This window comes from Arvicanthis niloticus, chromosome 29 (genome assembly GCF_011762505.2).
Source record: "Arvicanthis niloticus isolate mArvNil1 chromosome 29, mArvNil1.pat.X, whole genome shotgun sequence".
Taxonomy (NCBI): domain Eukaryota; kingdom Metazoa; phylum Chordata; class Mammalia; order Rodentia; family Muridae; genus Arvicanthis; species Arvicanthis niloticus.
This window is the reverse complement of record NC_133437.1, coordinates 4,160,658-4,187,371: the sequence shown is the minus strand read 5'-3', so window position 1 is coordinate 4,187,371 and position 26,714 is coordinate 4,160,658. Positions and strand designations below refer to the sequence as shown.

General features: G+C 38.4%; 1 protein-coding gene across 8 annotated transcripts in view; it reads right to left on the bottom strand.

Annotated features, from left to right (window-relative positions):
* Arb2a (ARB2 cotranscriptional regulator A) overlaps nucleotides 1-26,714 on the bottom strand; it is a 404,275-nt gene that overhangs the window by 163,964 nt on the left and 213,597 nt on the right. For all 8 annotated transcript variants that reach the window (XM_076927062.1, XM_076927068.1, XM_076927069.1 and 5 more), the window contains one exon: nucleotides 13,310-13,429. In XM_076927062.1, coding sequence (XP_076783177.1) covers nucleotides 13,310-13,429 — 120 coding nt within the window. The remainder of the gene's footprint in view (nucleotides 1-13,309; nucleotides 13,430-26,714) is intronic.

Sequence of the window (26,714 nt, the reverse complement as noted above, 5' to 3'; positions counted from 1 at the left end):
TTCCACCTGGGTATCCATCCCATGTGCAGTCCCCAAAGGTAATTGCTGATATGGATGCCAGGAAGTGTAGGCTGACAGCCACCTGATACAGCTGTCTCTTTAGAGGTCTGCCAGAGCCTGACATATTCAGAGGTGGATGCTCACAGCTAACCACTGAACTGATCATGACGTTCCCAATAGAAGAGGTAGAGAGAAGACTGAAAGAGCTGAAAGGATTTGTGGCAACAACAGCAACCAACTAGAGCTCTCAGGGTCTAAACCACCAGCCTGGGAGCACATTGCAAGAGATCCATGGCTCCAGCTGTATATGTAGGGGAGGATGGCCTTGTTGGGCATAGGTGGGAGAGTAAGCCCTTGGTCCTGTGAAGGCTGGATGCTCCAGTGTGGGGGAAATCGAGGGTGGGGAGATGGGAGTAGGTGGGTGGGTAGGGGCACATCCTCATAGAAACAGGAGGGAGGATGGAGTGGGGGTTTCTGGGTATGGGAGAAATGGAGAAAGGAGATAACATCTGAAATGTAAATAAAATATCCAATAAAAAATTAATTAAAAAATATTCAAGAGACATGAGTAGAAATTTTTCCAAAGACAGACAAATGGTGAACAGGTATATAAAATGTTCAAAATAACTAATTATCAGGAATATGAAAATAATAGCCACACTGAGCTGTAGCCAAGTGGAGTAGGCCTGTAATCCCAGCTAATCAGTTGTCTGAGATAGGAGGCTCAGAAGTTGAAGGTCTCCCTGGATGCAGAGTGAGTTCAAGGCCAATGATGTCAACTCAATACTAACTCAAAAGAAAAAGGAATGCAGAGACCTAGGGCTGAGTGGTAGACTGCTTGTCTAGCATGCATAATGCCCTAGGTGAAATGCATATTGCTTAAATGGGATGAAACAAAGCCCAAGTGAGGCAGTATTCCACTCCCAGAAGAAAAACAACTATTGCCCTAAATTCCAAGGATACCAAGTGCTGTTGCAGATACAGGAAGAGGGAAACCCTACATGTGCATGGCTGGGGATGTGTATCACTACACCATTACAAAAACAGTACACTGGCCCTTAAGAAACTCAAAACAATCATACATACTCAGATCACATCAATAAAATAACATGCATTCCCATGTTTGTTATAGTTATAATATCTAGGATATTAAAGTCATATATATGTTGGTTATAAAAGGCAACTACAGTATATGTATGTAATCGAATGTTATTTTATCATAAAAATGAAATTCTATCATCTGTGCTAACATGGATATAACTGGAAGGCATTATGGGATGGAAAGTAAAAGCATGTCCTGACTCATGTAGAAGCCAAAACCAGGCGTCAAGTGATTCACTAAAATGCTGTTAGAAAACAGGTACAAAATACACGCACAAGAGAAGTTGGTTCTACTCTTCCAGAACCTAGTAATAAAAATCTACAACAACCTCTATATTTTGAATTATGAGAAAGGTAAAAAGATTCCTACCATTTGTATGGTGTATAAATGCTACTTACCCCAATTTGGTGATTATATATCATATCTATGTATTGAATTATCATAGAATACCCATCAATATGTATAAAATTATAAATGAGTGAAGAAGAAAATAAGGTCATTTCCATTTACATATTATACTATTATTTTTTTGGTAGGGGCAAGAAATGAAAAGGTCCCACAAAAACAAAGTAAATGGTCATTCTTCTAAGGGGAAAGAAAATATGTACAAAGATGGTGATGGGAACCTAGAGGATTCAAGGTCATCCTGAAAAACTTACTCAGGCTCTCCCTGCCTCAAAATAATAATAATAAAAATAAGAGTACAGGGGAAAATGCAGCTCAGTGTTAGCCTAATCACCTAGTACGAATGACCCCTACGTTCATTGTCTAGTTCAATGTTCAAAAGCAAGATAAATACATTTATCTCTTAAAACAAGTAAGAGGGTTAAAAGACCACCTGATGCAGAATGTCATTAAGCATTACTGATATTGGTGACGGCATGAAGATGATACTGCCATCTTATGCTCTTAAGATCTGCAGACACAACTAATCCTAGTGGGAAAAGTTCATCTCCACCTTCAGACTATCAATTCCTTAGCAGTGGATTGACCCAGTTGTGTCTTAAGACCATATAGCTACCTGACATATTCTATAAAGACAGAAGTGAGAGGTCACTTTGAGAGTCAGAAAGGACTCTTCCTACTGTAGTCAGAAATCAAAGTATCTGTCCTGAAGATCTATAGTAAGATCTTAGAAAAAAAATGTTACCAAATGCTAGTTTATAATACACAAAAGCCATCTTATATCTAATGTGTTGAGTTTTAATATTTAAATATAGTATATTTAGTCTTGAACAGATACCTTAAAATGTGTAATAGAGAGTAAAACTGAGAATTTGCAGGTGAGCCTGCAACAGTGGTTGAAAACTCTGCTTCCACAGTTAGTGTTGATACTCCTGGGAACATATTCAGAGAGGAGATGAACAGTGATGCAATGGAGGCAACACGTCAACCAATGAAATCAGCACTTGGTCACCATACATTAGATGCCAGGGAAAGTCTATTATATAATTATAAAACATTCTTGACACCTTATCATTGGAAAAAAAGGCAAGAAGGAAATTTCTACCACTGGAGAAAGTTGAACATGCTTTATCTTTCTACACAGTGCCTGTGGAGGAGGCCAAGGAACTATAGATGTGACAACATAGATATCTAGGTTTATGGATATTTAGGAGTTATCTGAGCATGTTAAAGCATCAGTGCTTTTACTCACTGAAGTCCATAATGAAACAGAGAAGAACTGACAGCGACTGTACTGAAATGTAACCCAGATCACTTGTGTGTTCTCACAGCTTCACACAGGAAGGGCACAAAACCTCAGTTAGAAGTCCTGAGTGCCACTCTCAGCCTGTTTGGATGGCATTTACATGAGTCTCCACATTTTAGCCTTACAGGCACCACTGTGATAGGTTAAGGCTTTAGAGTAGAGGTTCTCAACCTTCCCAATGCTATGAATACAGTTCCTCATACTTTGGTAACCCCAACTATAAAATTATATTCATTGCTACTTCATAACTGTAATTTCACTATTGTTATGAATCATAATGTAAATATCTGTGTTTTCCAATGGTCTTTGGGGTTCCTAGCCCATAGGTTGAGATTTACTGTTTTAAAGGGCCATCCTGGGACCACCCCACCTGGGGATCCATCTTGTCTGCAGACACCAAACCAGTGGTGGTTACAACTGTTGCTGTGGTCAAGAGGCCCTTGTTGACAGGAACCTGGTGTCGCTGTTCCTTGGAGGGGTCTGGCCAGCAACTGACCAATGCAGATGTGGATGTTGGAGCCAATCATCAGACTGAGCTGGAGGACCCCATGGGGAAGCTGGCAGGAGAACTTGAGGAGCAGAGTGGGATTGCAACTCCATAGGAAGAAGAACATCAGCCAGCCAGACCACCCAGTGCTCTTGGGGACTAGACCACTAAGGAGTGTACAAGGAGGGATCCATGGCTCCAGATACCTCTGCGGCAGAGGATGGCTTTGTCTGACATCAATGGGAGGGGAAGCCTTTGGTCCTGTGGAGGTTTGATGGCCCAGGGTAGAGGGATGCTGGAACAGTGGGGCAGGAGAGGGTGGTTGGGTGGGGAAGCACCCTCATAGAAGCAGGGGGAGGGTGGATGTAGGAGGTTAACTGGGATAAGGGGTTTATGGAAGGTTAACCGGGAAGTGGGATATCATTTGAGATATAAACAAACGGAATGTTTAATTTTTTAAAAAGGCTATTGAATGAAATGCCATAAATAATACGCATGCTGCACACTCAATGTGAAGGTCTCTAAATACTCATCTTTCATCTTCCTCTTTCTTATCGTGCCCATCTTGGTTCTGGCTTGCAGCTCTACATTACTCAGGACTGATCTTAATGTTGCTGTTTTCAACACATCTAACACAGCAACATCTAAGATATGGTTGAGAGAACTTTGTACATAGACTTATTGAATTTTTTTTCTATATATCTATCTATCATTTATCTATCATCTATCAGTCATGTTCTATATATCATCCATCCATCCATCAATCAATCAATCACCAAAAACATATGCTGAGTATACACTTAAGTGCCTAGCCAGGCTAATAAGTATGATAGAAACCAAGAAACATAGAGGATTTATTTATTTTTTGCCAATTTAGGATAAAAAGAATAATGAGGTGACTTCAAGCAAAAACTGACTTTGTTTAAGGAGAGTAAGGGTGGGGATAATTGCTGAAATGGAAACCCATATAACTGAGAACAGAGTTTCCAGATTAAGGCAAAATCTTACATTATTCTGATATATAGCAGAAGAAAAATGTAAGTTCATCCACAGAAACAAATTTTCTTAGTATTAAACTCCAAAGCAAATCTATTATATAGATTATTTTTATGTTGGGGGTTAACACAAAAACTTCCTGGCTGTCATCCCGTGTCATAATTATCCTGTTATATTGCTCTCTGTAATGTTCTCTGCTTGGGATATCATCTTCCTGAGGCCAGAGATCATATTTCAGTGTCTCTAGAGTACATTTACAAAGAGGGAGAGTTCAGTTGAATAACGGATGGATACCTTAACAGCGATTTTAAAAAATAGTACATTTTGTCTTGAGGGCACAAGTTCAAGATTAAGTTCAACTCTAAGAAGCAATTTCTACAAATCACATTTGGCTTCACTGTGAACTTAACCCATCCACTGAAACAATCCTGAGGGCTCAGAGCTAGAGTGCATGTGTGCTGTGTGTGAAATGCGGGGTTCAGCCTAACACCCACAAGTAAGATTGTTAACACAACGACAACAACAATGAACATGAGATGACAGACAGTACACACACATCAGGGTTATGTCTACAACGTTAATAATTAGTATTGTATAGCCTCAGAAGAATAGCATGCTGCTACTCTGTGCCCAAGAGGAGTTTTGCTTTTTGTTTTTGTGTTGTTTTTTTGTTGATTGCTACTATTATATTCTCTTTCTTATGAAAATATTCATTATGGCAGTGGGTAGAGTCTTAATACTTATGTTGTTATTACTTTCCCAGTGATAGACCTTGGTATTTTTTTTTTTCTGTCCTTTCTTATAAGGGAGTGATATGAGTTTTATAGAGAGAAAAATGTTATATTTATTTTGTACTTATCATTAATTTGCTTCCCTTGGCAACCAGCTTATACCTCCTGATGAAAATACAAGCTTATCATATCTATAGCTATGCAACTTCTGAGAACTCCCCTGCTCCATGCACCAGTGCTGACGTGCAGCAGACTGGCTTCTGAAACCATTCTGAACTCTAATAAAAGCTCTCTGCCAAGATCTAGCTTCCATCCTTGTTCCCTCAAGTCACACCTTAACATGGATGCAGTATTGTTTAAATTTGAGGTCTACCTCAAATTACTTAATTCTGTGAATTAATTTGAGTAAGTGATTTAATAAGGATTGGGCCCTTAGTCTAAGCTAAATAATTTGTATTACAAATATTATTTTCAAATACTCTTTTTAATTTTAGGTAACAAATCACACGTATAAGCATAGATAGGCACTTTATTTTTTGAGAATTTGCAATGACTTATAATATCATAAGAACAGCTTTAAAAACAGTTCCTGTTTAACTTATATGTGTTTCTCTATAATTCCCATGAAAGCATTTCAGTAGACAATCATAGATTTTCATATCTACAGTACAGGATTTCTATTTGAGATATTATATCAAATATGGAGAAATAAATGTTTCTTGGCTAAAGATTTATTATTTAGGCATACACAGCTGTACACTCCTATAATCTCAGCACTTAGTAGCCAATGGCAGGTATATCTCTTTGAGTTTGAGGCTAGCCTGTTCTACAAAGTGAATTATAGGCTACTAGGGGCCATTCAATGAGAAATTGACTTTAAAATTTTATTTATATTTAACACATTAATTTGTCAACTTATTTTCTGAGTTAACAAGTATTATGTTACATTTAACAGCTCATTGCCTTCAATGGCCATATCATTAAGAGAGATCATGTCTAGTCTCTTAGCTGTATGGATGTGGAAGGACACTAGCCTGGTACAGCCTTTAATATTGCAAAAGCCTCTGACAAAAGTAATTCCCAGAGAGTAGTTTGGATTTTTTATTATATAAAAACACCACCTTGGGTCTATCCCACTATCTTCTGAATGAGATGATCTTACATTAGTTTGCCAGGAGAGTAACAAATAGATAACCACAATGACCACCATGCTAGGTGACAAAACGCTGACTTCTTTCCCTTAAGATCTTAAAGAAGGCTCAGCAAGATCTACTCAGCCTTGGGCTGTAGGTTCTCCTCAGCGTACCTAGGTAAAAACAACTGACAAAATGAAATAAATTAAATAAAATGTATCCAGATTGGAAAGGAAGAGACAAAATTAGCTATAGTCACAAATACTATGGCCTTGAATACACACAATCTTGGGGGTGTGGAGTCTTCCACTAAAGACTGGGCAACCTACCAGTGCTCACACTTTTAAAGAGAAATGACTTTACCTTCCTCAGCAGCCTACCAGCCTCCATAGCCATCAACTGCTAATAGTCTCTCAGCTAGGGAACAAGACATTTTTAAAGACACAAATAAATGGATAAACAGAAAGGCAGTCAATGTTCATGGATAGCAATAATCTCCAAATTGTCCACACATGTAATCAACCCAAAACAGAATCCCTGATCTGTTTTCTTCTTCCCAGCAACAACCACATTGATTCTAAAATCCATAAGAATGTATAAGTACCCAAAGTAATCTTTTAAAAGTATTAGACCAATATCCTAATTTCAAAACTCACTGGAAAGCTGCCTTTAGCAAGTCATTGTGGTTCCACTAAGAGGATAATAATATTTATCAGTGGAAGAATCCACACTTACATTCATAACTAATTGGTTTTTAATGGGATGTTAACACAATAAAAAGAAAATTAGCTTTGTTTTCCAATGAAGAGTGGCAGGAAAGGTGAATACACATACTCAAAAGAAAAAAAAAAAGAAACAAAAAACTAAAACTAAATTTGACTTTTAGCACATATAATTTATAAAACCTAATCTAAACAGGCTAACAGTTGTAGTGTACACCTGTGATCCTTAGAAGGCAGAGATGAGTGCCTGGACAGTGAAGGCTACCTAGTGAGATCCTGTCTCAAAAATAGGAGGTGGGGAGAAGTGGGGAGAGGAAGAGAGAGAAGGAGGCAGTGGAAAAGGAGAGGGAAGATGAAGAGGTAGAGCAGGAGGTGGGCGAGGAGGAAAAAGGGGGAAGTAGGAAGAGGAGGAAAGGGAGGAACACAATTCAAGTAATAAAACTAGACACCAGGGGCAGATATTTAAGACTTCTTATGTTATGATACTTCATGCATTTAAGCTAAAGATAATTATGATAATATATTTAGATAATGGTGATAGTTGTATAAATCTGTAAATATGTTAAAAGCATTAATTTCTCCATCTTAAAAAGATGAATTTCCTAGCATATAAAGTATATCTCAATGAAGTTCAGTAAGTAATTATATCTCAGATTAGTTGTATAAATCTTATGTCATACATAAAATAATTTAAACAAGAAAGAATATTAAATTAGTAAGTCAACAATATACTGGGATGAAATGATCTTTTTGGAATCTTTCATTGGCTGTGATTAACACTATGAAAACATAATTCACTTTAATAATTTTCCTGTTTTACTGTAAGTAGTAGACTTGGAAAAATGAGCTGCAGAGAGGTGGTCTTTCCTGTCAAACTGAGAGTTGGAGTTACCAGCAGAAAAGAGGAAAACTGATTAATGAGAATAAATGGACTTACTAGAATTCTGAAATCAACCAATATTTAAATTAAGAGTAGAATGAATCAACTAGTAGAAATATTGCTGCTAAGGCTTGAACTCCATGTAATGGCCAACTAACTGCACATATTTTTAACTACCTCTGTCACTCACTGTTCTGAGTATTCTCAAACTTGAAGGGAACATTTGACTCTTTACCTTGGAGCCGTTTCTCCAGCGTTTGAGTACTCAAAGACTTAGATATACAAGACAATTTTAAAGTAAAACTAATTAAGATGTATTTTGTCATTTTTACTACAAATGTTATTTTTACTGAATTGGCTAGATTCAAAGTAAGGTTGCAATTGTTTTCATTTTCAGTTACACTGATGTTGTTAGGATCCCCTCAATTTCTGAGTCCCAGCCACTCAAAATGTCACAATTCACATAAATCACATTAAATAAACTTCCTACCAATACTAATTTTACTTTGTTTTTTTTTTGTGGACAAATACAATGTTATTACTTTAAGGCCATAGTTAGCCATGGTCATATCACTAAAGGTAAAGGCTACAAATTTTTAGCTCAATTCCATTTCCTCCTCAGTATAAATATAAATCCTGTTCCAAGTAAGTTACCAGGGTCTTCTAATAGTAGACTGCGGCTGAGTGTCCTCATGCAGCCGTGTCCAAACTAGCCTTATACCAGCTGCTCAAGGCAGCTTAGGCAGCCTGGAGGCCAGCACGCCCAGCACAGAACAATGGCAGGAAAATAGAGTTCCGTTCATTCTTTAATTCACATGCAAGTGAGGTGCCAATCAAGTGCTGACAAGCATGGAAAAACCAAAATCAAAAGTGGGTAAAGACTTGCTTTCAAAAGGAGCTGTTTTCACACATTTCTAAGTGATGTTTTTTAATGGTGGCTGTGAGCAAACCACTAACAACACAGAAAAGGAACGAAAAATGAGCAGATCCTAATATTCTATCTGTTGAGACAATTCAGTGAAGCTAATGAAATATATTGACTCAAATACTTGGTACACTTAATAAAAAATATGAGCATTCTCGTTTTGGTTAAGGGAAGCAATCTGAATAATGAAACCAGCAAGCACAGCAGCGAAGTAAACTCAGGTAGGTAAGGGACACTGACAAAGACTGCCAGCTCAACGATGACAGTGCTACTTGGTTTTGTAAACTGCTTAGCACCTGGAAAGACAAGAACAAAGCCCAGTGAAGTGGCCAGTGGAAGCAATGGAATCATGTCAACCAAGTAGCTGTAAGAGAGATTATGGACATGTCAAAACATGAATTGAAATGTGAAAATTAAAGAAAAATGAGCCAAACAGCCTAAGTTTTAATAAGTAGGCTGCACGGTCCCATACATGTCTTTCCAAATCCATTTGGTAAGCAAATTGTAACTAACATTATTAATTCTATCATACATAAAAGTAAATGCCTAAGACAGAAATATACATCTTTGTGTATGATGGCTTAGACAAGATATATAGACAGATATATTGTTTGCAGAAATTCATTAACAATTGGTAAGCCTGTATCTTCTCTTACCTTTGATAACTACTTGTTAGATTAAATTTGAATGTCTTACAAATACTTGTTTTTCCAGGATCACAGAGGTTGTTTGAGTTTTCTCTGTGGTGCGAGGAGAGGTGGTGGAAAGGATACTTTCGGTGTGTTTCTTATGGTACACTGTTTTTATGAAGCTAGACCTGGGAAAGCTGCTTTGCAAGACAGACTACTATAAAATGAGTACTTGTTCTGAAAAAAAAAAAAAGCTTTCACTATTGCCTGTGCTTGCGGAGCAATTCAGCACGTTAAGACAGAATGTAATAATAAATTATATTCACCACTTCCAAAGCCAAAAATTAACAAAACATTTGCCTTCTATAATTTTGTTCTGCAAACTTCAAAGTAAACACTTAATTTTAAAGTAGAGCTTTACACAAAATTTAACTCAGTAAATGGCAAGATATACTACACTAAGTCTTCTTATGTGGTATTCAAACAATAAAGACTATATAAAATTGCATTAATTATATTTATTTTTAAACTGTATATGCCATACACTGTTCTTTATACTTATAATGCAAAGAAGAATAATGTCACCTAACATGACAATGGAGAGAATGATTTCTACATACTCAAATATGATAGCATACACTGAGCAGAGGCACAGAGACAAAGACCCTACAGTCTTTTAAGAGGTGTAAATTTTGAACAATTTTTAAACATTTTAAATTACTGAAAAGCTGAAGGATTTATGAATGACTTGTGTATAATGCAGCACCAAGAAGAAAAACTATACCATAATTCAAGATTTAAACACCATAATATTAATCTTCACAATTTTCTCATATAGCTAGTATTAACAATCTGAAACCATGTGAGACAATTACATATGACACATGTTGAAATATCCCCAGACAACACTTGTTAACATTTTCAACACTAATGCTTTTAAGAATATTAGTGATAATAGGAAGAATGTTGGCTTTAGAAAAAGCAAGCTTATAAGGATCGCAGAGCTGGCTTTTCTGTCCCGATGCTTTCTTTGAAAAAGCATTTTTAAATATAAATATAGTGAAATTACATGTAATCATGTTTATCACAATGCATACCTTATCAGTGCAAAGAATTATTTGCTTGTACATTACTTTTTAGGATGGGACTACTTTCTTTTCAGTTGACACTGTAATACTTCTGCCTTATAACTGCAATCATTTGTTGCACAAGTACCTAATACAGAAAGTTGAAGTGATAATCATTAATATTTTAAGACCTAAGCAAGGTATATTATATTAAATAGACTTCTCAGTTCTGCTCTGGGCTGACAGATCTGCCAGCGGTTACATTATCTCCTCCTCCCATGCATGGCCTCCTGCAGGGACAGCAGACTACAGAAGCTGACCCTTACTGGGACCATCTTGTCTCTCAGACAAAGCTCCTTTTTAACTTCTTACTTACTAGTTACTTCCTGTGCTGGAGAAAAACTTTAGCTCAGCTTGTGATAATTTCACAGGCCCCGAGGACCCTGACCCTAATGGCCTCAAGGTCAGAAGTCAAGTCTTGTTCTGAAACATCTGTGTGCTTTATATTAAAGTGGAACAAAAGTGGAGAAATATCCACCAGTGTGTGACAAGAAGGACAGGCAAAACAGGACTGACACACTGGTCATCTGTCAATGTGGCATCTTAAGTTCATTTTAAAAATAGCCTTAAATACACCCTAATCCCGAATTTCATTTACAAACTTGAAATTAGTGTCTCTATACATTTTAGGTTACTCCATACATTTAAAAAGTTAATTTTAAAGTAATTTTGATGACTTACAAATAAAAGCTATATATAGCTACAAATGCATAATTATCTATTTGTATCTGTAGATATTGAAACAAATTTTTTTAAAATATTGTATTTTTCTTCTAACATCCTTATTTAAAACAACACACTAAAATGCTCCCTTAAGGTGTCTATTAGATATAACATAATATATATAAGAAATAAACAAAAATCTGTGAAGCTAAAAATGCTTGTGAACAACCTCTATCATACTGAAGTCAAATTAAGAAATCAATGACAATACACTTTTTGATCTTAGCACAGTATAAGCACGAGACATAGGGCAGCTGTGCTATCATTCTCAAGTGTCAAAGGCTAGCACCACACTCATCTAAATCATGGGAGACACAAGCAAAACAGCCACAGGAATATACTGATGGAAGCTCACGCCAAGCCTAAACACTAAAACTAGACAACAAATATTGTGGTTGATTTAACACTCATGTCAGTCTGCTTGGCTTTAACATCCTGAGATACACTGTCAGCAAGCTCATCTTTGTTGGAGCAAAGGAATGGTCCTGGGACATGGTAATGGACACAGTGACACAAGGCTTCATTAGTCAACTTACAGCATTAACCATTAAAAACAACAACAGTGGCAAAGACCGGCCTAGCTGTACTACTCCATATAATTCAGATTAAAGCTGACACACCCGATAACTGCTCCTATCATGTCACCTAATTTTAACTCTTAAAAATCAGAATACTAACAAAAGCAAAATTTCTGTGACCAAGCAAAGACTGCTAGTACAAAGTAAATCAATGGAACCTTTCTAAAAATGTTAATGCTTATCATATAAACTGGTAAGTACTAAATTCTAAACAATACACATTAAAGTCAGCTAAAAATTACTAAAATGATACCAAATATTAAAACAGATAGGAAGTTTTGGCTTCTTCACAGATAACAATATATTAATTGTTTACAAATAAAACGGAAATGTACATCTGAAATGTATGACATGATAATATTAAAATTTAAAAATAATATGTAAAGAAGAAACAGGTAAACCTCACTTTTGATTAACAATATAAGGCTCTGATGCACTCAAAGAGATTAGTAAACTTTTTCCAAAAATCATACAAGCATATACTGGACATATTTTATTACATTTTAAAATTTAAATGGAAAACCATGGCCAATATATTGATCAGATTCTCTTCCTCCCTCTTCCTCCCAGATCCTGCTCACTTATTATACATTCAACTCCATGTTCTTTTACTCTCTCAAAAATAAGAAAGCAAAACAGAAATGAAAATAAAAACAAATAAGGTAACAAAAAATCTACTGAGACATAAAATACCAATACAAAACAAACAAAAAAAATCCCCCCCAAAGCACACAAAGGAGTCCATTTTGTGTTGGACAACTGGTCCTAGGCCTGCCTGGGGTGTGGTTGATAACCCAGTGTCACTCTATTAGGAAAAACTAATTTTCCCTCTCCCAGGAGGCAGCAATTGCAAAGAGCTTCTTGGTAAGGCTGGGACTTGTGTCTGCATCTCTTTCTCAGCGCTGGAACTGCACAGGTTTGAGCCTGTGCAGGTGCTGTACATGCCTGCACAGTCTCTGTGTGTGCATATGCCCACCAGTCCTATTGTGCTTGAAAGATGTGGTTTTCTTGGAGTCATTCACCCATCTGCCAACTCTGGCTCTTACAATGTTTGAAATATCTTTAAATAATAATATCAGGAGAAAAAAATGAATAGATGGCATGGCATGCTGGGAATAGTGGCGCAGGCCTTTAATCCCAGCACTCTGGAGGCAAAGGCAGGCAGATCTCTTTGAGTTCAATGCTAGCCTGATCTAGATAGCGAGTTCAGGCCATCCAGGTCTGCCTAGTGAAACTCTGTCTCACAACAAAAACAAAACAGCCTATGACCCCCGAATCAAGTCAAATCAAAACAAAACAACAACAAAACCTGTAAGGAGGCTGAGGCTGAGAATTAAAATTAAAATTACAGGCTGAAGAGATGGTTTGGTATTTCGGATTGAGAACATTCTCTGTCCCTGCAGAGGACACTGGTTCAGTTCCCAGTACTCACATCACGTGGATCACGTGACCAGTAACTCCAGTTCCAGGAGAATCCTTAACTCTTTTGTGGCACGCACATGTATATATAAATACAGAAACGTACATACACACATTTTTAAAAAGTTAAATGAAGTTGCACTTACCAGTTCAACAAAAGCAAGTCCTCCATAGCTATGAGCAACAAAGAAAACATTCTCAGCGGCAGCCTGGGCTATGAAATGGTCCCACACATAGACTGCATGCTCTTCAGGAGATCCATTTTCCTGTAAAGAAAACAAATACATACTGCATATTCTATCCAGTGATTATCACAGCAATCAGTTAAATTACATGCTTACAAACACAGCATAAGAATAAGATGGTTAGCGAACATTCATAGAAATAACAAAACAAAAGAACTCTATTGAATATTTAAATTAGAGAATAAATTAGTATTGAAACTATTAGTAAATTACTGCTAAGCTTAACTACAAACGCAATCTTTGGAAACAACTTATTAAAATATATGTACTTTGAAGGGAAACAATCCAGGTATAGCTGAGATAGTAAGATCTACTTAAATTTATTCAAATTATACAATAAACATTATGGTGAATTTTGATAAAATGATATAATACTAAAAGATTTAAGTTCTATGTATCTGAAATTATCAGTCTTCTATGTATCTGAAAGTATTTATATTATATATATATTAAGTCATTTGGTTTATGAGATTTTAAGTAGTAAACTGAAAATTTGGAGAAAATAATAACAGGTATTTTCTATTGTGTATGTGTGTACATATGTAATACATTGTATACATACATATATACTAAATTTATGTATATAACAGTAAATACTGAAATAAGAGGCAAGAATTTGAAAGAGAGCAAAAAGGGTTATATGGGAGTGTTTGGATAGATGAAAAAGAAGGGAGGATATGATATAATTATACTATAATTGCAATACATTAAATAATTTGAGAAACATCATACAGTGTACACTGCAGCCCAGACTGGCATGGAACCTGCTCTAGCCTGCATTACTGTCAAACTCCTGATCATCTTCTTGACTTCATTGCCAAGAGCCAAGATTACAGATGTGAGTTACCCAGCCTAGCTCCATCTTAGAAATTTTACAATTGAGCAGTTATTCCCCATTGGACGGATCTCCATTGGGATCCCAATGGAGGAGTTAGAGAAAGGACTGAAGGAGCTAAAGGGGTTTGCAACCCCATAGGAAGAAGAACAACATCAACCAATGGGATGCCCCAGAGTTCCCAGGGACTAAACCACCAACCAATGAGTACACATGGAGGGACCCATGGCTCCAGCCACATATGTAGCAGAGGTCTGCCTTGTCACACATCAATGGTAGGGGAGACCCTTGGTCCTCTGAAGGCTCGATGCCTAAGTGTAGGGGAATGTTAGCAAGGTGAGGTGGGGAGTGCATGGGTGGGTGGGGAACAATTTCATAGAAGCAGGGGGTAGGGGGAATAAGATAGGGGAGTTAGGGAGGGTAAGGGGATAACATTTGAAATGTTAATAAATAAAATAACCAATAGAAAACAATTTAAAAAATTAAAAGATAAAACAAACAAAAGGAGAAAAGGAACTGGTAGTATTTGGTTTTCTCTTAGGTTCCTGTCCTTTCTAGTTCTTGGCCACCCAAGCAGTTTCAAGGATGGGGTCCATCTCCTGGGGAGGGCCTTAAATCCAATATTGGTTGGTTCCTCCCACAAGCTTTGTGCCCCTATTGCATTAGCTCATCCTGCAGACAGGCCCATCATTGTAGTTTGAAGGGTTTGTAGCTGGGTTGGAGTTTAGCAGTCTTCTTTGTGAGCATTCAGAGTAACTTCCAATATGATGAATAGTAGTCTGTAGTGGTGAAGGACTTAAGTATGTACCAGCTTGATGTCTCCATGTTCAATGATATGCAGATGTTGTCTTCAACAATAGGGCCTTGCTGTCATTTTGGGGAGAGCAACCAATAGGGTTGACATTTAATAGCCTGGGTTATTTGGGCATTTTACTGAGGCAACTTTGGCCAACATCTAGATTACAATGTAATTCATTCCAGGTAGTAGAAGCTTCATTTGGTGATGAGGAATGTCCAGTTGTGGTTCCATCTCCCACATTATTTGATGAATTCCTTTATATTTCTTTCATATATGTATATATTTTAGGAAACTTCTGTATTTGGTTTCTACTGTATTTTTGACCCCTCAAAGCGCCATTAGTTTTAGCTGTCCCTCTTCATTTTCTCTCCCTTGCCCCTGCTTCTTCTTTCCTGTTTGATCCTTCCATTCTTGACCCCCACATATTCATCCATAGCTATTTATTTTATTTCTCCTTCCTTGGAAGATCGATCCATCCTTTTACCAGTCCCTTACTCTACACCTAACCTCTCTAATTATATAAATTGTAACTTGCTTTACAAAGACTTACTAGCTAACATCCACATATAAATGGATATATGTTATATTTATCTTTGGGGTCTGGGCTGCCTCATTTAAGATGTTATTCTTCTATGTCTGTCCATTTACCTACAAATTGCATGGTTTCTTTTTTATTTCTTTCTCTTTTCCTCTCCCTCGTCACACTCTCCCTTCCTTCCTTCCTCCCTCCCTCCCTCCCTCCCTCCCTCCCTCCCTTCCTTCCTTCCTTCCTGTTTGTGTATCTGTTTGTCTTTTATAATTGAATATTATTCCATAGTGTAAATGGTACCACATTTTCTTTATTCATTCATCCATCAACAGACATCTAGAATGTTTCAAATTTTGGCTATTAATAGAGCAATAAAGAACAAGTGTCTCTGGAGTAGATTGTAGATATCTATTGATAGATCTATTTCCTGCTTCCTGAAGGACCACCACGCTGATTTTATAGTGACTGCACATTTGCACTCCTACCAGCCATTGATGAGTCTTCCTCTTACTCCATATTCTCTCCAGCATGTGCTATCATTTGTTTAATTCTGTTACCATTCTGGCTGTGTTGAGTTGAAATCTGAAAGCAATTTTGATTTGCATTTCCCTGGTGAGTAAGAATATACAAAATTTCTTTAAGTGCTTCTCAGCCATTTGAATTTCCTTTATTGAGAATTCTCAGTTTAGATCTGCACGCCATTTTCGTTGAGTTATTTGTTTTCCTGATGTCCGGTATTTTAGTTCTTTTTATATTTTGAATATTAACCCTCTATCAGATATGTAGTTGGTAAAATCTTTTTCCATTCTATACTGTGCCACTTTGATGAACTGATGGTGTCCTTTGCCACACAGAAGCTTTTCAGTTTTATGAGGTCCTGTTTATTAATTGTTGCTCTTAGTTCCATTGGTGTCTGTGCACAAAGTTTTTTCCTTGCCAGTGGGTTCAAGGATATTCCCTACTTTCTTTTCTATCAGATTTCCTGTCTGTCTTATGTTGAGATCTTTGATCCATTTAGAGTTGAGTTTTGTGCAGGGTAATGAGAATTGATATATTTGTGTTCATTACTTTTGAGGAATCTTAAGCAGAGTTGACTCCAGTTTTTTTCAGTGGCAACTGCAGCACTAGACTTTGTCACATCTAGTAAATTAGGTATCACTTATCTAGCTGAGGTCTCTCTTCTACATTGATTTTCTAGTCATTGTGAATTTGTCTTTGTTAAAAGAAATCTTTTGCTTTGGTGAACAGGCAGAAGACACCCAGAGGCCCGCCAGTGCAGCATGGCCTGCCCACAGTGGAAGCAACTGTGATGTGCACATATGTCATGGAGAGAAGGTCAAGAAAGAGAATAGTGTGAGCACTGTGAAGAGAGGCAGTCCTGGAGACAAGAGAATGGAGAGGAGTAGGCTGATGTGAGGAGCCTGCTCTGCCACCTGGGGCCATGGTGAGATCCCAGCATGTGCTGCCACTGAGGGCTACATCGGCGTCCATGGCCATGTAGCAGGAATGCTCTGTGGCAATGTCCATGGACCATGTTACCGCCAAAGACCATGAGGACATTCCTGGCCGGGATACTGCCTGGGAGCATATTGATGTTCAAGGACTATGCAAAGTTTGCCCTACTTACCGGCTTTCATACTTGGGATAGCTGGCTCCATCCCTTGCTGGCTGCAGCACTCAGGAGAGTAGGCCCTGCACCATGCCTGGGTAGCACAGTAGGGCTGGCTCTGGTGGCAGAGACTTGGGTGGGCCAGCCCTCAGGGTGTGGGCACTGAAGAGCCAACCCTGCCTCTCATTTGCCATGCTGTAGCTTGGGAGAAAGATAGGTGCCTTCTCCCTCACCTGCAGGATACAGCACTCAGAATGAGCCCTTCCCTTCACCTGGGTAGCACAGTAGGCCTGGCCCTTGGTGGCAAAGGTACTGGTGAGCTGGCCCCCTGGCTGGCTGTAGCACTGGGTGAGCTAGCTGAAGCAGTGATGGAGAGCTCACCCTGGTGGTGTGGCTGTGGGAGAGGTGGCATAGTGACCAACTCAGTTACCACTAAGATCTTGATACAGAGCTTTGAGTTAGCCCAACCGAACACCTAGCCCATCTATGAACTGCTGAAGTACAAGAAGGGGCTGCTCCTATCATTGCAAAGCTGCAGAATCTCCATGACACAGGGCCACCTGAGAGAAGTCCTGGTAAGGACCTAGTAGTGATGGTATAGCAGAAGAAAGAGGTCCTGAACCAGACCAATGACTCATTGCAATGAGAGTTTCCAAGTGGAGATGTATGGACAAAAGGGTGCACTGTGTAAACATACTACAGCTTCCACAACGAGATGAGTATTTTGTTTTTTGTTGTTATTGCTTTGTTTTGGTTTTTTGGAGGGCGAAGTTACAAGGGTAGAGAGTGGATTCCAAGGGACAGTAAGATTAGTGAGATTAGAAGTGCATAGAAAATAAAGTATAAATACAAAGTTAAAAGATCTTTAGTCTTCCTGGGACTTCGAAAGATAATGCAATCAGACTTGGATGTTTAATGTGATACATTATAAAGCAGAAGTGAAACCATAAAACTAAAATCAGACTCTGACAAATGTTTTCTTTCATAAGAACAAGCTAAAAACTGATTATCTCAATGACTCAGCTCCACAGCTGTGTAGCAAGAGTGACCATAGCTAATACAGAAGCAAGAATGTGTGGCCATGTTTTAATAAAGCATACGCAAGCATACAGCCAACTGTCAACATCACACCATGGCTTTTATAGTGCTGAGTGTGTTTGATAAATTGTTGCTAATGTTGTAAATATCACTGCAGCCATGGCAAGAGACAACAAACATTCCTATCACCAGAATGTCTCCTCGTCCGACTCTGCAGCCAGGCCTTCCTCCTATGTGCTGACTCCTTTGGACACTGATTTTCATCTTAATGCTGTTCTTTCCAGCTTACTAGTTTTCCCAGTCAGCAAGGACATCCAGGATTGAATCTTTTGTTCCAGTTTCTTTCATTTTAGCCTTGAGTTTTTACCATAGATGATGAATACATGGCAGAAAACAAGGAATATGTTTTGTTAGCCTCAGTTTTTCTCTACAATTGCAATGCTTTGTTTAAAAAGAGCAGACATGTTGAATTTTCAGAAAATAACTCTTTTTCACATTCAAGATAATTTTTCAAATGAACGTGGCCCATCTGATATAGTATTTACACAAAAAGTTACCGTGCCTTTGTATTTAAGGCCCTTCACTCTTTGGGTCGTTGTTAAAGACGTCCTTCCAGAGTGTCATGCCGGTATGCTTTGACTTTTAAAGTGAAAATTTTAAAATCTTCATATTTATTGCATTTTGTCTTCCTTTTTCTAAATGAATTTTACATATAAAGTGTATATTATAGGATCACTCATTTTATAACTTTGAAGCAACAGGTGAGCTGAAGAAAAATCTGTCAAATTTGGCAGTGGTTCAGAAAATATGTGAACCTGTCACTGTAAGCAGTCTCAAAGGGCAAAATGCATTACAGAAGCTAATTAACCTTAGAAAATAATTACACAAATCTGCAAATGCTGTTTTGATACTTCTATGTGTTATCAGCTCACCCATTCTATCCTAAAAGCAGACCTCACAGTGCTCAAGTGAAGTAGAACCTGGCCTGTTTGATAAGGCTTTGGTTATTGAATCACTTCTTTTTGGCGTTTAACAACTGATGATGGCCAGAGTACAGCAGGGAAGCCAGCCTGCACTCTCAGTACTGACCCCTCACCCAGTGCACATGCCCAGTGCTTTCTGCTACCTGCAAATTCTGGCTGACATTCTTAAGGCTTTTCATGCCTTTCATTGTTTACATATTCTAAAGCAACCCCCACCTATAAGATACTCGGTAAAAATGTAACTTTACGAAGAAACTCATAAAAAACTTACAGAATAGATTTTGTTTCTATTTCTATATTAGGAAGTCATTTAAAATTTGTTTAATTTTATTTGTTTATTTGTTTGTTTGTTTATTTATTTATTTTTGGTTTTTCAAGACAGGGTTTCTCTGTGTTAGTCCTGGCTGTCCTGGAGTTCATTCTGTAGACCAGGCTAGCCTTGAACTTAGAAATCCGCCTGCATCTGCCTCCCAAGTGCTGGGATTAAAACGTGCGCCACCACTGCCTGGAAATTTAATTTAATTTTTATTGTATATTTTATTTATTTATATTTCAGATGCCATCCCTTTTCCCTATTTCCTCTCTCTAGAAACCCCCTTTCCCATCTCCCCTCTTCCTTTTTGCTTTTATACCATTCTAATTACATGCAAGTATTAAGGTCAGTTCTAGGTGGAGGAACTAGCAATAAAATAGAACAAGCAAGGCAATAAACACAAATAGTCAAAGAACAAGCAAGGCAATAAACAAAATACCATGAACACTCCAATGATCACTGTTTCTAAGGGCTTATTAGGATGACCAAAATATCTGAGCCAAATTCCCTGTCCTAGCCGTAAGTCATTATCATGTCTGAAGCCTGCTTCCTTATTCAAGCCTAAGATTTAGAGTCCTGCCTGAAATTAGAATCCAGACAACCAAATAACCCTATTAAAAAATGGGCTGCAGCGCTAAACAAAGAATTCTCAACTGAGAAAACACGAATGGCCGAGAAGCACCTATAGAAATGTTGAAAATCTTTAGTCATCAGGGAAGCGTAAATCAAAACAACCCTGAGATTCCACCTCCCACCAGTCAGAATGGCTAAGATCAAAAACTCAGGTGACAGCAGATACTGACGAGGAGGTGTCGATAGAGTAACACTTTTTCATTGTTGCTGGGATTGTAAGCTTGTACAACCACTCTGGAAATTAGTCTGACAGTTCCTCAGAAAATTGGACATAGCATTACCTGAGGACCCACCTATACCACTCGTGGGCATATACCCAGAAGATGCTACAACATATAACAAGGACACGTGTTCCACTATGTTTATAGCAGCCTTATTTATAATAGCCAGAAGCTGGAAAGAACCCAGATGTCCTTCAACAGAGAAATGGATACAGAAAATGTGGTACATTTACACAATCGAGTATTATTCAGCTATTAAAAACAATAAATTCGTGAAATTCTTAGCCTAAGATTTAGATTTTTGCCTGAAATTACTTCTTTTCTTTGTTCTATCCTAATGTCAGATTCCTGCCTGAAGCCCACTTCCTTGTCCTTGGCCAATGTCATATTCTTGCCAAGCAGCTCCAAAGGCCCTCCGCCTCTCCCCCTTTTTAATTTCATGAACAAGACTGATCCTGTCTTAGGTCTTTCTGCCAAGAATGCCTTCCTTAACCATCATGGAATATGTATTATCAAAAGCAATGCACTTATGTCTTAGGTTGGTAAGGCTCTGTGCAGAATCTTACCTGTCTTTGGCTTGCCAGCTTGTTAATTTAATTTTAAAATGTACTATCAGTAACATGCGCTCTAAATTATGCTTTGTAAATAAATTAAGATTATTGGCACAATATAGGTTGCAGGTTAGGATAGTACTCTTTTTACCTTGATCCAGCATCACCTCATTCATAAAATGAGATTGTTCTTTATCATGTCTCTAATGTAATATTTCCAAATTGTATATTTAGAATATGCTCTTTGTATTAATTTTTATACATGACATCTGTAGAAGCTTACAATTTCACAGAATTTTCTAAGTCTTTAAATAACGGAGTTGTAAGTAAGTAAACAAACAAGAGCCGAATATTGTTTTCTTTTTTTAACCTTCTGAAGTAGTTATATAGAAAAGTCATATCTTTTAGGGCACAAATTTAATCTCCATTCTTACCATTTAAAAATTAATCATTAACATTAGCAATGTAAATAAATAAAATATCCAATAAAAAAGAAAAACACACGTTAAAAAATTAATCCTTTAAATATTAAATACAACTTTTTACTACTCAAGATGCTTAGAATAAATGATGGTTTAGAGTTCTCTAAGGCCCAAAGAACACTGTAGAAAAGGACTCAAAGGAATGTAAGAGCCAGGGCGTAGGGTCATGACATTCCCATTGGACTGGATCTCACAGGGCTGCAGTTGTGGGCAGTAGGCCTCCATTAAGCTGGATATGGCAATGGGTAGCAGTGGATTAGGGTGAGGCTCCTGAAAGCCCATTTCTCCCTGCTGAACTATTGGCTACTGTTGGATACTGGGGTAGAGGCAATTATTATCTTCACTTGTATAGTAAAAGTGAACTCATCAGGTTCCCATGCAGAAATCTGTACTCATCATTACCCAGATGGTCCTTGTTAAAATTAATAGATCAAAAAATAAAAATAAAAAATAAAACAGGAGGGCATGAAAGTGGGAAAGGAACCTGTAAGAAGTGGAAGGTTCCAGGGGTAAGAGGGAAGAAAGAGAATGTGAAAGTAGAGAGAATGCTGTGTGTGAGTGGTGTGTTGGGGGGATGGGGGAGAGGAGAGGAGAGGTGTCAAACAACCAATTTAGTAAACAAAACAGAAATAAGTAATACTCTGATCATTAAAGCTGTGTAACTGTATACCACTAGTACTTCAAACAGGAAGATATGTATCACCTTTGCAGTTCTTTGCTATTCCTGGTCAGGTATTTCTATCTCTTATCCCTGTCCTTAGAGCCACTCTTCACTTGTTCATGGGCACATCAGTAGCCTCACACTGCTCCACTACCCTAGCTCTTCTGATTGTCTGTTGTCTTGGATTCCTGTCAGGGATCTTGCTGTCATTCCCTGCTCTTAAGCCTGTTTGAAACAGTCTTTCTCATTTGCTCCTCATAAGCATCTAGTGATGCCTGCCTAGACATTGCCAGGAAAGTGCAATACCTCAGAGTATGATCCCACTACTAATGAGACAGCAATAATCACTGGATAATATCTCTGATTTTGTTGCTTTGTTACCAGATATTGTTGATATAGTTTGGGCTAATCTGGAAGAAATGAAACTAAACAGGAATAGAGAGATTTGACACAGAGGCAGGATCAGCAGGGTGTAAATAACTAGTTTTATGAGGAACTTAAGGGAAAGAGAAATAAAAAAAATGATGTTCAGTTTTCAGCTGGATGTGGGGAACACAGAATTAGACAGGAAGTTCTGGAAGGCTTGGGGTTTAGTTGATGTGTCTGTGGTATCCAACAGGAAATGATTAGTGGCCAGCACCTCTGTGGCTGTGGAAAGAAATTTGGAATGATGATAGACAGTGGGGAGCAACAGCTTTCCCACCCCCCATTTTTATTGGGTATTTTCTTTATTTACATTTCAAATGTTATCCCCTTTCCTGGTTTACTTAGTCCATCAAGGTCACACCTACTCCAATAAGGCCACACTTCCTAATAGTGTCACTCCATGTGGGCCAAGCATTCAAACACATGAGTATATTGGGGGCCATATTTATTCAAACCACCATACCTAGTGCAGTAAAAATTTTCTGGAACCTATTAAGTTGGCCCTAGTAGAGTCCCAGTAATGGAGGATATGAAGTCTGAACTGGCCGGGCAAGGTTCACAATGATGGGACTGGGATACCAAACCAGCCACAACACCTGTAACCCGCAACCTGTCCTCCTGTAAGTTGTGCTGGGGCAAAGCTTGTTCGAGTGACCAACTAGTTACTAGTTTAACTTGAGACCCAAGCCATGAGAGGAAGCTCATGCCCAACACTGCCTGGATGACCAGAAACCAGAAGCCAATGGCTCACAGACTTAGAATAGAACCAAACATGACTAATTAAATGGATTGGGGGGGAGGGGATCAGTTGTATGACTCGTAACTATATTCTGCCTCACTGATAGATTGGTGCTTAGCCAATCAGCCTAATCCCCTCTAGTAGCCGATGACAACAGATGCCGAAACCCACAGCCAAACTTTAGGCAGAACTCAGTGAATCCCACAGAAGAGGGGGAGGAAGGATTGTAAGGGACAAAGGCGTTGTGGACACAAGGAAAATTCCACCCATGGAATCAACCAAGTAGGGCTCATAGGGCCTCACAACATTGAAGGGGCAACCATGAGGATTCCATGGTTGCATTAGGCCCTTTGCACACATGCTTTGGTTGTTTAGCTTGGTGTTGTTTACCGTACTTCCAACAGTGGGAGTGAGGTTGTCTCTGACTCCTTTGCCTGCTGTAGAGACTGTACTCCTCCTACAGGGTTGACTTGTCCAGCTTTGATATGAGGGTTTATGACTTGTCTTACTACATTTTTGTTATGCTGTCTTAGGTTAGTATCCCTGGAAGACCAGCTCTCTTCTGAAGGGAAACAGAGGGGCAGACAGGAGGTAAAGGGGACTGAGAAGAGTAGAAGAAGGAAGAACTGCTGTCGGGAAATGAAGAACTAAAAAGACAAAAGAAAAACACACAAAACAAATACACACACAGACACACAAAAACACCAAAGCCCCTCCTACCCCCTGAATTTCAGGATAGGTTGGAGCTAGAAAGATGGCCATGAAGATTGTAGTCAGGACCACTGCTGTTAGGTGTCTGCACTTCAAATACAAGTTTATGATTTAGGATCCTTCTTTACCAGACAAATTGGTTATAAATTCACTATTAAAAAATAAGTAGGATATTTTTGAAGAATTTATGAGTTTACAACAGTAGATGATGTAACCACCAGACAATTACACATGCATATACATAAAGCCATGGAAAACACTTACTCTTTACTGTGCACCATCAACTTTCCCCTGCAAGAACTTTGATTACCCTCAGATGTTCTACATTTGGGCTACTATCCAACTAGGCAATACTTTAATCAACCAGTTTAAAGACCAGAAAACCCTGTATACATTATGGAAATCCTAAGTGCTTAAAAATAGATTGTGAATAAGTGGTGTTCTCTCCCTGCAGAATAATCAAGCATAAATGGGACATCTGAATCATAACCCTCCTTCTGAGGCTCAAGGATCATGCAAAAGAGGGTGCAAAAAGACTGTAAAAGACAGTTGACAAGGAAACAGTATTTGTCAGAAACAAGAGGGAAGCTACAACCAGACAATCTCCAAAAATGGAGGGGCAGAGGGAACAACTCTCTCTGTCAGCTGAGAGCTAACCATTTGTCTAGGCTGAGTTATAAAGGAGTCAGAAGCCAGGGGAAAGGAAGCCAAAGGCCAGCAGGCCCCTGGGTTGGGGAGATTTAGGCTAGGGTAAGGGGTAAGGTAAGAAGTGCTAAGAGGAGCCATACGTTTCTTTGGGACTTAAAAATAAAATACACCAGGAGATGTGAAATATACATGTGTATTTATTTTTCCTATTGCTCTTTGAGAATTCTATACAATGGATTTTGATAATACCTTCCTTCTCCTCTCAGAACCAATCCCTCTTTCCTATACATCCAACTTGTCAACCTCTCTCTCTCTCTCTCTCTCTCTCTCTCTCTCTCTCTCTCTCTCTCTCCCTCCCTCCCTCCCTCCCTCCCTCCCCCCCTCCCTCTCTCTCTCTCTCTCTCTCTCTCTCTCTCTCTCTCTCTCTCTCTCTCTCTCTCATACAAGTGCAATATGTGCTGCACATGTATCTTGGGTATGTGCCCTCCACTGGAGCATGAATGACCTATTGAGGGCTCACACCCTTAAGACTGATTCTCCATAATTTATAATTGTTCAGTGTTAAGTCTCAAAGAAATTCAGGACAAATGGCTACCTGAGGTGTCTATAAACATACAGAATTGGATCCTGGTTGTCATGCTCTCAAAGAACAACTGAGCTCTGGCTTTTTACCCCCACCACTAACCCTAGACCTCTCCAGCCCCAGAACTCTGCATCCCCTTCTCCCAGCTTCTCTTGTCCTATATAACCTCAGCCATTTTGGCTAACTAAGCACTTTCCTGGCCCCTGAATCCTCTCTTAGCCTCTTGTTCCTTTCTCCTCTTCTCTTGCTCTCTCTTCAAACCCTCTCTCTTCTCATGGCCTGGTTCAATCTACTGCCCACGTTCAGTATGGACTGTTCTAGATGCCCCTGGCTCTTCTTATGATCTACAATAAAAATCTCCTCAAGTAGAGGAAGTCACATCTGCATTTTCATTTACCTCTATCACTCCCAACTCCCTTGAAATTTATGACCACCTCTTTAATCATTACTGTTACATACACATACGTATACACACAGATACACATATAACCTACTAGACACATTTATTGGTGCTTAGATGTACATGTGTTCAGGACTGATAAACTGGGATTGAAAAGCTGTCCTGAGACACATTCCTGGAGAATACACATCTCCTTTTCTCAGCACCTATTGATTGATTCTCAGTGGGGCCTTGTGAGATTTCCCCCATCTGGATACTATTACAGAGACCCACAACTAGTCACAATGATGAGAATAAGTGACTGTGGGTGTCCAACTGTGGTCGTCATATCTACAGTACAACCTCTACACCCAAGGCTTAGGGAAGGCTGAGGAAGATCATGAAAGCCAGAAGACCAAGATGCCTACTTTGAGACAGGATCTTCTGGGCTACTGTGGCAGCTGTATCTATGAAACCTCAACAATAGGGTTGCCTAAGCAAGATCTACATAAAAATTTCAATAAATATTTTAAAACTTATTTCTCATATTCCTACCATACCACAAGAAAGAAATATTTTTCCTGTTTAGTTGAATAATAGTTATGCATTATAGATAAGAATAGGTATTATCAAAGTTTATTCGAAACATTTTTCTTTAAGTTTTAAATGTAACATAGTTGGTGCAATGCTTACATAGTCTAGATCACGCTCTGGGTTCAACTACTAGAACCTAATGAACTTGGCACCTGCCACATGATGGTAATCACAGCCTTCAGGTCAATCAAACTTTCATGACTCAAGTTTCTGAACAAATATTTGTTGATCATAGCACCTTTCTTTGTATTTCCTTCAAACACAGACATTAAGCAAAGGGAGATATTATATAATTCATACAAAAATCTAGTGTTTAGTACGATAAGCTTATAATGATTTTGTTATTCTGTGGAGAATTATTATTTACTGACATAATTTAACTTGAAAACCTTGAAGTTGTCTTAAAGCTGGGTAAATTTTAATTATAAGCAAGACATTTTAGAATGCAACTATTATAAGAAAAATACTTTATCTACTGTAAACCCAGATTTCTCACCATCTAAACAAACTGAAAAACTTGACACAGTTTAATAAAATAACAAATTGCTATACTTAATTAGCAGTTCTGTTTT